General features: G+C 36.9%; 1 protein-coding gene across 1 annotated transcript; it reads right to left on the bottom strand.

Moving 5' to 3' along the window:
* Positions 1 to 425: 425 nt before the first annotated feature.
* Positions 426 to 11,885, bottom strand: mat2ab (methionine adenosyltransferase 2Ab). Its single transcript, XM_077206736.1, has 9 exons — positions 11,691 to 11,885; positions 9,912 to 9,989; positions 9,687 to 9,809; positions 9,007 to 9,119; positions 7,992 to 8,135; positions 6,507 to 6,725; positions 6,230 to 6,412; positions 3,595 to 3,728; positions 426 to 1,314 (listed from the first exon to the last, which is right to left on the bottom strand). Exons 1-9 carry the CDS (start codon positions 11,785 to 11,787, stop codon positions 1,212 to 1,214), a joined length of 1,194 nt encoding a protein of 397 aa, XP_077062851.1. The 5' UTR covers positions 11,788 to 11,885; the 3' UTR covers positions 426 to 1,211.
* Positions 11,886 to 12,864: the final 979 nt, after the last annotated feature.

Below are 12,864 nucleotides of genomic sequence, written 5' to 3' on the forward strand. Positions count from 1 at the left end.
ACTACATACCTCAATTTCAGGTATTTATCCAAAAACCCATACAAAAAACCCATTGACTTCAGGACGATGGAAGCAGAAGTGCTAAAATGCAACTCGTTTTTGGGTTTGGCCTACAAAAACACATCATCCCTGCAGCACTCTATTAACATTGTCTTATCAAACATGAACCATTCAGATAACACAATAAATCTTCTAGCATCACCTAAGGAAATATTTTACCAAAGAGTAAATCTTGAAATCATAACTTGTTTCCAAGTGCCAGTTTTAATCATGTCAGCTCACTGTTTCTTATGCCCATCAAATTTTTCAATAAAGTACACACTTTTTTTATCATATATTATATATTACATATAATTCAAACCTAATATTTTAATTTCCTATTTTTCATATTTCTATAAACAGAGAGAAAAAGACACGATGGCATCATAATAGAAAACATTTTATTGTTAAAAATAAATTAAAACTGGAGGAAGGTAGAGAAATATATATATATATACCGTATTTATATATATATATATATATATATAGAGAGAGAGAGAGAGAGAGAGAGAGAAAGAGAGAAAGAGAGAGAGAGAGAGAGAATATGCATGTAAACATGGCTAGTTTCTCTGTACAACACCAGCCAAAATTGCTATCCCTCTGTTCAAGAAAAGACGAGAGTGTGAAAGAAGAAATACAGTTAGCATCTTTCAGTGCATTAGAGTATTGGCCAAAAGAACTGGCACTGCATACCCAAGCACTGCAGCAAACACTTTTCTTGTGGCTGGTCCCCAAAGTTTTTCTGTAAGACACTTGGGAACCACAGAGCACTAGGGAAGAGACCAAGAAAAGCCACACACAGCATGACAGTTGACCTCCAGAGTACAATATGACAGCACAAATAAATAATACACATTGTTTAAAAGTACTAAAAATGGTTGGGAATGCTTATGATACAGTGGTGAGAGTGGTGCATAAAATCAAAAGCCATAGTTAATACTGGCCAACCAGTTTACAATTCTAAAATTTAAAATGATCACATTACTCTGTGTAGTATCCTAATGTTGATGAACAAGTGCAATGGTTGATGATGATGCAATATGATGGGAAAACGAAAGACAAAGATGGACCAGCAGGACTTGTACCAGAATAAGACTTCTCCCCATAAGCCATGCGGGCTTCTCTGTAGAATACACCAACAGGCCTAGAGAGGAAAAACCTTAACAAAAGGTTTAGTAGTGCAGCTTTTTGGGCACTTCCCAAGAGAAAGAGTCACGGCCAAAGTGGCCGTAAGCAGCAGTCTTCTGATATATTGGCTTCTTCAGTTCCAGCTCCCTAAAACACATTGGCCATGGATTATTGACTCATCAAAATGAAACTGTGTGCAGTTAAAAAGATTATCATGTAGCAAATACTTCAAGTGTGCGTTTGTACACCCAGCCAGCCAGAGAAGAGATGAAGCGGTCACTTACCGTTACACGCACTAGTCACCCTGAAGAAGGAAACCAAAGCATGAAACAGAGAGCAAGCACTAGCTAACCACTCGAACCTTTACGACTTAGTGTACAATGAATCCAGAGAGGAAACATGATGGCTCGGTTCCACACCATAGAGCTTTACACTGGAAGTGACTGATTTGAAACGCTCTTCATGCTCACTAATGTGTGTCAAACAAGTAGAGATATAAAATGCATGAGAGACTCTAATGCTCACAGTCAACTGAGTGCAACCGTCAGATCCCGGAAGTAAAACTCCTTTCATTTTCTCTAGAAATCCACCGATATGAAAATTTTGCCCGATACCAATAACCGATAATTTTTTATATTTAAAACCCAATAACCGATATATTGGCCGATAAATCTATATCCAAGTCATGTAATTTTTGAGAGCCTGATTACAAAAACAAAAGTCTCACCATTAAAAGTCATGACCCAAGCACACAATTATAATGTTCTCATTATCATTTTATGTAGAATGTATGACAGACTTGTGCTGAACGTGTTGCACTTAACTATATTTTCCTTTTTTTTAAGTGATCCGATCATATTTCAAGCAATTTAAAACCATCATGTTGAACAGTGCGCATCTGAAGTGTCTCAGCTGAAGGAAATAATCCTTTATTTATTGGCTTTAATAAATCGGCTAAATTGTTTTATTGGGCCGTACATAAAAAAATATATATATATTTTTTGTAAAAATGAACATATATCAACCGATATGGTGGCCGATATATCGTGCATCCTAATTTTCTCCAAAGAGGAATTGATTTCTAATGATGACTTATAAACCATTACAGAATACAGACAGTCCTACTGTGAGCTCCGAAGTTGGTAAATATGCTTTTGATGAAGCCATCCGTTTGCATTATTTCAAGTTATTTTTTGAAATAATTGTTTAACAGGGGAATTTGTTGTGAAAAACTACATTACCCATGATGCTGTACGGAAAATTTCACCAATCAGAGAGTCGCGCTGAGCAAATCACACCAAAAGAGCTTTTCCCTGAGTCTTTCATGGAAGACCCAGTTCCATGAAGCTCTGCAAAATCAGTAATCAAGTAAGCTGGCTTCGCTATTCTCTCAAAACACTTAAATATTTGTATATATAACTTGCATACAACTTTAAAGAATTCACCTCATTGCTGGCTGGCTTGGTTAATGACTTATAATGCTTTATCAAAGACATTTTAAAAATCACTATGGGAAAAATGAATGGAAAAAATACTTCCGGAACCAACGCCACTGAAAAAGTGGACAGGCACTAATGCACTTTATTCCAAACAAGTGACTTCAGCATTTAGACTTTAGTTTGGCTAACAACTCAATATTCACAAGTATAAAAACACGCAAATATTGGGTAAAAATGTGAATTCTGTAATTAGATTAAGTTCATTAAGGTCTTGTCTTATCTGTGACATACATGCAATGCTCATATTCTGGCCAATGGTAGGGCAGAATAATGTTGCTGCCAGCTGTTTGGAACAGGCTTCACGACGTGTCTATTTAGGTAATGCTGTCTAGGTAGAAGCTCTCTATGGTTTTAAACAGAGCCGATCATGTGTTTCAACAGAGATGTTATGTTACAAAAGGTTTCAAGGGATTTTAAAAGTTGGTACTAAAATAAAAAACAATACTCATCTTTCTACATTATATGTACTGACTGCTTTAAAAGAGCACTGTGTGTGTGCGTGTGTGTGTGTGTGTGTGTGTGTGTGTGTGTGTGTAATAATCATGTTGTAACAATTCCAGTAATTTCATTTTTATTTTACATTATTACTTTTCAATTTGTGAATATCTACTTTAATACTTGATGCTGTATTTGTTAGATACAAACATCATGCACTGTTTGGGGTCAGTAAGACTAATTTCTTGCTTTTCATTCTATTATTGACTCTTTATGTACTGAATCTTGAATAATTGCTTTAAAAATATTTGAACGAGTTTGCTAGAGTTATTATAATCTGTCTGGTGGAATTGAGGGATGCAAAGACCAAAAGAAGGTGAAGCACAAACAGAAGCAAAAGAAAAAGGAAAGATTTACACCCAAACCTGTTAAGCTGAAAGATGAAGAGATATAAAAGCGAGTGAGAAGAGTGTATAAAGAGAGCAGCTGTTACCTCACAATGACTCCTGGACGAAGATCAAAGTTTTTCTTGACTATTTTCAGCAGCTCCTGCTCACTCTTTTGGGATGTGCCATAGTGGAAGATGGAAATGGACAGAGGATGAGCCACTCCAATGGCATAAGCAACCTGTATCATAGTGAAGGAAATTAAAACTCATTATTTTACTAATGCTTTTAATGTTCCTTGATGATTATTTTTGTATTTGACGTGATTTTCTTTAGCTGTTTAGTTAGAAAATTGTCTCTGGTTTTATTTGTGATATTAGTTTTGTACTGCTTTTGCTTGTATTTATTTGATCTGATGTTGTAGAGCACATTGGTCAGCTGCTGCTGTTTTAATGGTGCTATATAAATAAACCTAACTTAAACTTAAACTTAAACTTGATCAACTTCAAAAAATTATATTTGCTCAGCAGAACACAAAATACAGTGCCTTGCGAAAGTATTCGGCCCCCTTGAACTTTTTGACCTTTTGCCACATTTCAGGCTTCAAACATAAAGATATAAAACTGTAATTTTTTGTGAAGAATCAACAACAGGTGCGACACAATCATGAAGTGAAACGAAATTTATTGGATATTTCAAACTTTTTTAACAAATAAATAACTGAAAAAGTGGGCGAGCAAAATTATTCAGCCCCTTTACTTTCAGTGCAGCAAACTCTCTCCAGAAGTTCAGTGAGGATCTCTGAATGATCCAATGTTGACCTAAATGACTAATGATGATAAATAGAATCCACCTGTGTGTAATCAAGTCTCCGTATAAATGCACCTGCTCTGTGATAGTCTCAGAGGTCCGTTTAAAGCACAGAGAGCATCATGAAGAACAAGGAACACACCAGGCAGGTCCGAGATACTGTTGTGGAGAAGTTTAAAGCCGGATTTGGATACAGAAAGATTTCCCAAGCTTTAAACATCCCAAGGAGCACTGTGCAAGCGATAATATTGAAATGGAAGGAGTATCAGACCACTGCAAATCTACCAAGACCCGGCCGTCCCTCTAAACTTTCAGCTCATTCAAGGAGAAGACTGATCAGAGATGGAGCCAAGAGGCCCATGATCACTCTGGATGAACCGCAGAGATCTACAGCTGAGGTGGGAGACTCTGTCCATAGGACAACAATCATTCGTATACTGCACAAATCTGGCCTTTATGGAAGAGTGGCAAGAAGAAAGCCATTTCTTAAAGATATCCATAAAAAGTGTCGTTTAAAGTTTGCCACAAGCCACCTGGGAGACACACCAAACATGTGGAAGAAGGTGCTCTGGTCAGATGAAACCAAAATCGAACTTTTTGGCAACAATGCAAAACGTTATGTTTGGCGTAAAAGCAACACAGCTCATCACCCTGAACACACCATCCCCACTGTCAAACATGGTGGTGGCAGCATCATGGTTTGGGCCTGCTTTTCTTCAGGGACAGGGAAGATGGTTAAAATTGATGGGAAGATGGATGGAGCCAAATGCAGGACCATTCTGGAAGAAAACCTGATGGAGTCTGCAAAAGACCTGAGACTGGGACGGAGATTTGTCTTCCAACAAGACAATGATCCAAAACATAAAGCAAAATCAACAATGGAATGGTTCACAAATAAACATATCCAGGTGTTAGAATGGCCAAGTCAAAGTCCAGACCTGAATCCAATTGAGAATCTGTGGAAAGAACTGAAAACTGCTGTTCAGAAACGCTCTCCATCCAACCTCACTGAACTCGAGCTGTTTTGCAAGGAGGAATGGGCAAAAACTTCAGTCTCTCGATGTGCAAAACTGATAGAGACATACCCCAAGCGACTTACAGCTGTAATCGCAGGAAAAGGTGGCGCTACAAAGTATTAACTTAAGGGGGCTGAATAATTTTGCTCGCCCAATGTTTCAGTTTTTTATTTGTTAAAAAAGTTTAAAATATCCAATAAATGTTGTTCCACTCCATGATTGTGTCCCACCTGTTGTTGATTCTTCACAAAAAATTACAGTTTTATATCTTTATGTTAGAAGCCTGAAATGTGGCAAAAGGTCGAAAAGTTCAAGGGGGCCGAATACTTTCGCAAGGCACTGTATCTGGTCCTACTTTATATTAAGGCTTTAAGTACGATGTACTTACATTGAAAAGATAAGTAAAATGTACTTATTGTGTTCAGGTTGTATTGTAAAACACGGTTACACTTTATTTTTAAGGTGTAATTGTTACACTATAATTATACATGTAAGTACTGAGTAAAATTAATTAACTTCATGTACTTACTATATGGTTAGGGTAGGATTAGGATTTGGTTGAGGTTTAGTTGCATGTAATTATGCAAAATTTACTGTCATTACTATGGTAAGTACATGTAACATATGTAACAAGGACAGTGTAAAATAAAGTGTTACCAAAACACTTGTGCTGCTATTGAGGTGTGATACGGGTAAGGTTAAGGTGTAAGGGAAGGTCAACTGTGTAATTACAAATGTAATTACATAAATTAATTACAGCTGTAATTACATGCAGGTATTTTCAAAATATAACTACAATGTAAAAACATGTATGTACACAATAAATCCATTGTATCAAATTATTAATTTCAATGTAAGTACATAGTACTTAAAGCCACTTTAATATAAAGTGGGACCAAATATCTGGGCAACTGACCTGCACAAGAACACGTCTGCACAGTTTGGCCTTCACTAGAGATTTGGCCACCCAGCGGGCCGCGTACGCAGCAGAACGGTCCACTTTAGTGTAATCCTTTCCAGAGAAAGCTCCTCCGCCATGGGCTCCCCAACCCCCATAGGTATCCACAATAATCTTACGACCAGTCAGGCCGGCGTCACCCTACATCAGTGGAATAGCGTTTATATTAGTGTGACGAAAAAATAAACAACACCTTGCTACTCATTCATGTAAGATTTACAAAACGGGTCACTACCTGAGGGCCTCCAATGACAAAGCGGCCACTGGGCTGCAAGTGGTAGATGGTATCATCATCCAGATAAACGGAGGGCACCACGACTTTGATGACTTTATCTTTGAGCGCATCACGCATCTCATCAAGACAGATGTCTTCATCGTGTTGCACAGAGACTACAATAGTGTGGACCCGCACCGGCAGCATGGCACCCCGATCCTGCCTGTACTGCACGGTAACCTGTTCACAGAGTCATGTTGCACTGTCAGGACACACACTCTACACATGTACCTGCATGCACTTCTAGCTATGTTGTTCGAAAAAAAAAATAATAATAAAAAAACACATTTTGTGTTCTGAAATGCAATACCCAGCATATCTGGTCACCAGGATAAGGTATTTTTTGCATGCTGGGAGCAGAATGGGAAGAGTGAGTGTTGTATAAACATAGCCATTATGTTAAGACAGTGTATTAAGTTCTAGTGTGACCCAATAGCAGTTAGTCAGGGTTACTTTTCGGTATTCAATTTGGCTAATCTACGTTTTTATGTAACTGATTTAAAAAATCTATAGTCTTAAAGAAAAAAAATTGGTGTCTAACTTGTAAGACTAGTCCTAGCGGTTTATGCAACCGGCCCCAGAGTTCTTTTTGAGAACAGGTTTACCAGCTAGACCAGCACTATACCAGCTCTAACCATCATAAACCAGCCTGGACTAACAAGGATATCATGCTGGATTATTCAGCAGGTTAGAAGGCGACAGTCGGATTCTGGAAGCAAACACTTATGATTGTTTTTTTTATTGGGAAATTGATTTTTAATGATTATTGTAAAGCGTTATAATGATTATACACATTACAGACAGACCTAATGTGTGCTATGAGGTTGTTAATTGATTGGTATATGCTTTAGTTGTCCGTTTACGATATTTCAAAATATTTTTAAAATAATCATGTTAACATTTGAATTAGTGATGAAAAAATTACATTACCCATGATGCTGTGTATATGTACATATATATATATATATATATTAGTGCTGTCAAATCGATTACTCGCGATTAATCACATCTAACATATATCATTATATTTATATATATACATATATATTATATACACATAAACTATGTTATATAATATGTTATATGCTATGTTTATGTTATAAGTGATTAATCAGTTTGACAGCACAAATATATACGGTACCTATGCATATTTTGATATAAACTAAAAACATATTGCTTCCATAGATATAAATAATCAAGAACTTTAAAAGAATTGCTTTATATTTCTCCAACATTTTTAATTTGATTATGCAGTTCACAATGCTTAAGGGATTTTAGTCCTTTCCCTCCCTGAAGCCGTTGATGTCTGTTTGTCTGATTTAAAAAAAAAAAAAAAAAAAAAAATGATTCAAATTATAAATTTAGAATGTTATGAGTGACCTCATTGCTGGTTAGTTTGACTAATGGCGTATAACGTTTTAACAAAGACTTAAAAATCCAGCAGACCTGAGTCTTGGAGTCGGGCCGGAGCCAGGGCAGGGTGCCGTTGCGCCTCAGTTCTGCCATCTTGGCATTAAGTTTGTGTGCGAGCACAATAGTGAGTGGCATACATTCCTCTGTCTCATCAGTGGCATAACCGAACATTAGACCCTGAAAGAATAACAGCAAATATTAATATTGAAATAAGTTTAAAGGGTTAGTTGTTCACCCAAAAATGAACATTCTGTCAGTATTTACTCACCCTCATGTTGTTGCAACCCCGTAAGACCTTTGTTCATCTTCGGAACACGAATTAAGATATTTTTGATGAAATCTGAGAGCTGGCTCACTCCTCCATAGGCTTCTAAGGGATTGAAACTTGCCAGCCCCGAAAAGTTATTAAAGACATCGTTAAAATAGTCCAAGTGACTACAGTGGCTCAATCTTAAGTTTATCAAACGACGAGAATACTTTTTGTGCGCAAAAAAACAAAAATAACGACTTTATTTCAACTATTCATGTCCTTCTCTGTGGGCCTCGAGTCAGTTCACTAGTGTAATAGCGTAAGCTTCTGTGTTGTACGTCACACGCATGACACACATGACCAGCGTCGGCCAATAGTGAGCCTACGTGTGACGTAGCTCTACGCAATCACACTACGTTAACTGACTCGAGGCCCACAGAGAAGGAAATGAATAGTTGAAATAAAGTCGTTATTTTTGTTTGTTTTTGCGCACAAAAAGTATTCTCGTCGCTTGATAAACTTAAAACTGAGCCACTGTAGTCACTTGGACTATTTTAACGACGTCTTTAATAACTTTTCGGGGAACAAGTTTCAATCCTTTTGAAGCCTATGGAGGAGTGATCCACCTCTCAGATTTAATCAAAAATATCTTAATTCGTGTTTCGAAGATGAACGAAGGTCTTACGGGGTTGCAACAACATGAGGGTGAGTAAATACCGACAGAATTTTCATTTTTGGGTGAACTATCCCTTTAAATAAAAGAGTTTCATTGACAGTTTTTGGACTGCACTGAATCACCTGGTCGCCAGCTCCAACGTCCTCTTCGTTGCGGTCTAAGTGAACTCCCTGGGCGATGTCTGGAGACTGCTGCTCCAGGGCCACCAGGACATTACAGGTCTTGTAATCAAAGCCTACGGGTTCAGGACAGAAAATGTGGATCAGTTTCAGTTGCTCCGATGACATTTTTTTAGTTTGTTTGTTACCTTTCAGAAGTAGACTGCCATTCAAAGGTTTGAGGTCAGTAGGATTATTTGAATAATTAGGTTTAAATGAAAACCATTTTTTTAAGTTAAACTAAAACCATTCATTCAAGTTAAATGGACACCATTGATTCAAGTTGGTTGTATATGGTTGGTTCTATTGGGTTTTACTTAGGTTTTTACCACTGTCCATGACTGAATCATGTTCAGCCAAAAATATATATTTTTTGAGTGAATGATTTCCGAAGGATCATGTGACAATGAATACGGGAGCAATGATGCTGAAAATTCAGCTTTGATCACAAGAATAAATTACATTTTAAAATAAATTCACATCGAAAACAGTTCTAATAATATTTCACAATATTACTGTTTTTCTGATCAAATAAATGCAGCCTACAAAACTTTTTAAAAATCTCACCGACCCCACACTTTTGAATGCTAGCGTAAGCATCTTTCCACAGTATCTATAGTAAAATGTAGTATCATCAAACAAACCCTTGGATGAGTCGTCGTAGCCGATGTGTTTTATGGTGTCACGGACCACCTTTTGATAGTCTACAACAGCACGAGACGTCACCTCTCCTGCCAGCAATATCATTCCAGTCTTGGCTACAGTTTCTAGAAGAAAAACAATGAGAAGGGACCATTAAACCCTCTTATTCAGACCTTTGGGAAGACTGAAAAACACACGCACAACTCGAGAAATTCAAGTCAACATACCACAAGCCACTTTTGCATCTGGGTCTTGCTTCAGGTGAGCGTCCAAAACCGCATCACTTATCTGGTCACATATCTTATCTGTACAATGCAATAATAACAGTAATTAGTGTTCTCTATATTTGTCAAAATCCACACTGCATTTTGCTTGTTTTCAATCAGCTGTGCTTGAGAATCAACTAGCGACAGATACACTAAGCTTATCCATTTTCCTATGGACATCATTCTTGTGCACATGCATTTGAAATTGTATTTGTTTCTGTAAAACCACCTCTGTGTGACACGTATGATAGATGCAGCATAAGTGTTTTACATTTCTTTATACACACTTAAGAAACAGGAAGAAAATATACTGTGTAATAATAATTAACTACATGTAATTACTATAGGGTTAGAAATAGGGTTTGGTTTGGGCTAGTTACATTTAATTTCGATCAATTTTAGGATTTCTTAAAATACATATTTAAATTTTAAATTATACAACAATTTGATGATGTACTGCAGGTGTTTAGGAAAATTATTTAGTGGTATTTCGCTGTTTAACCCTTCTATTGTCTGTTAGTGACATTAACAAGAATATTGTGTATTTGTGGTTCACATTTGAAGAGCTAGTTGGGTATTTGAAGAATAAATAAGGGCTTTTCAGTGTGTTATACAACTTTACAATTTTTATTGTTTTATTATTATTTTTATATTTTATTATTTTTGCAAATTTATGAATGTGTTTAGATCCAATCATGTTTTACATAATCTAAGATCTTCTGTGTTCAATTGCTTTTTCTACTGAATGTTCAAGTGTCACAACTGAAACTAAAAGAAATAAAAATGTGTCCATGAAATAAAAACAAGATGGTTGCACTTTATTTTACAGTACGTGCACTTTAGTGTACTTACCTAAGAAAGTACTGGGTAATATAAGGTAACTAAATGGGCTAAGGTTAGGTTTGGGGGTAGGTTCATGGTTCGTAGTTATTACCCAGTTTAGTGTTATTACTATAATATGGAGAACAGGACTGTAAAATAAAGTGCTACTAACAAAATTGTAACGACCAAAACCACGACCAACAAACTAAACTAAAAAAAAGTATCTGAAAATAACCGAATAGGACTTTTTTATGTTGGAGGTACCAGTCTTCGTTCACTTTCATTGCAGAGGAAATAACCGAGTTCTTTTCTGCAGATAAAACCATATGAATAATAACGCAGGGTGGGCGGAGTCTGAGCACTGAGTAAGCATGTTTGATCCCACGTGTCGCGAGGCTTTGTCTCAATACAATACCTGGAGAGCTGCCTACATAGACAACATTTCTGGCTATCAGAGGTGCTTCATTGTCAGAGAGAGAGAGAGAAAGAGAGAGAGAGAGAGAGAGAGAGAGTGTGTGTGTGTGTGTGTGTGTGTGTGTGTGTGTGTGTGTGTGTGTGTGTGTGTGTGTGTGTGTGTGTGTGTGTGTGTGTGTGTGTGTGTGTGTGATGAGAACATGCTGTCTAGGATGGCAGCTCACTAGTTTTTGAGACACAGCCATGTAGACAAAAGTGCAATCGCGTTTCCAAGTCTACAGCACATCAGACTGACGTTCATTTATTCTGAGTATTGATGAATTATGTACATGTTTGCATACAAAAGCAAATAAAGTTATATGGTTAGAAAAATTATAATGAAATAAAAGTGAAATTAGAACAAGTACGTTATTACAGTGAACATGCAGAACAGGTGCTGCTATGTTATGTAATAGCGGAGTTGAATACTGTAACGTCACCCAAAGTTTAGTTTGGATATTTTACCTGGATGTCCTTCTCCAACGGACTCCGATGTAAACAAGAAGCAGTCCTCCTCAATAAGAGAGTTATGGAACCCGTTCATTTCTCCGTTGCCGTTCATCGTTTTTAGTTTCTCTTTTTTTTTGTAGGCTAAGTTACTCTACTCAATCGTTTGGATAGTGCAGGAAATCTGTCACCCCTCTAAGGAACGCGGGAGTATTTATGGAACGGCCCGTCTTGCGTCATCAGGGCCCGCGCTCTTTCGTCCTCTCTGGTGACTGGACGAAACTATGTTGCGCGGAGGGGGTGTGGCACAAATCTGAGGGGCAGGATGGTTATATGTCAAGAATGATGTAAACTTGCATGGGATTGCACTCGCAGCGAAGTCCACAAACACACTCTTGCGCAACGTGCTCTCATAACAAACATTTGAAAACATTAAGGTACGTATTTACACAGAAACATACACCAAATAATACCACACTAACGAAAACTTACCGTGATAAAACCACTTATTTTCTTGACATGAATCATACATACATTTAAGTAGGCAACATGAAGACGTACATGAAGTGTGATCAGTGTGATCTATGAAGTAAATATCATATCATGAAAATTAAAACTTCCCACTCCAAAAATGCTGGGTTGTTTCAAGCCATGTTTGGGTCAAATATTGACAAAAACCAACGGTTGGGTTTGTCAATATTTGACTGAAAACATGGGTTCATGCATTTTTTCAGTGTAACAACCTGGAAAGGACTTTTATTTTTTAGCAATGAAGACTTAAAATATAATTATCCATAGGCTACTTGTTATGGTTTTATACACACTTACAGTAATACAGTGATTGGCTACTACAGTAACAAATTATTGGTTACCATGTTTTGGACACGCACCATGGTAATCTTATTTTTTGAAGGACATTGGAGTATCATGTAGCCTAAACAACATGTACAAACTTACACAACTCTTAGTGATAACTACGAAGACTTAAAAATATCATTAACCATTAGGCCTATTGTTAAGGTTTTGCACACATAATAATAAACTTAGACCACTGATTTAACAAAAATTTGCAAATTACCATGTTTATGACGTACTTTAGGAGTATCATATAAACAACATGGTAGACTATATGATTATGAAATCCTCCCGATCTTGTGCAACCTGTGGTGAAAACAAGCATCGTTAAAATATA

Source organism: Siphateles boraxobius, unplaced genomic scaffold, assembly GCF_051911475.1.
Source record: "Siphateles boraxobius isolate OS27281-9 unplaced genomic scaffold, OSU_SipBor_1 56, whole genome shotgun sequence".
In the NCBI taxonomy this organism is placed as follows: domain Eukaryota; kingdom Metazoa; phylum Chordata; class Actinopteri; order Cypriniformes; family Leuciscidae; genus Siphateles; species Siphateles boraxobius.

Excerpts from the sequence above, each read along its gene's own strand:
- mat2ab (XM_077206736.1), bottom strand. The coding sequence starts at position 11,787 with ATGAACGGCAACGGAGAAATGAACGGGTTCCATAACTCTCTTATTGAG. Across the intron at positions 9,810-9,911 it reads AGATGCAAAAGTGGCTTGTG|AAACTGTAGCCAAGACTGGA; the intron begins GTATGTTGACTT and ends TTTTTCTTCTAG. Across the intron at positions 3,729-6,229 it reads GCAGACGTGTTCTTGTGCAG|GTTGCTTATGCCATTGGAGT; the intron begins GTCAGTTGCCCA and ends ACTATGATACAG.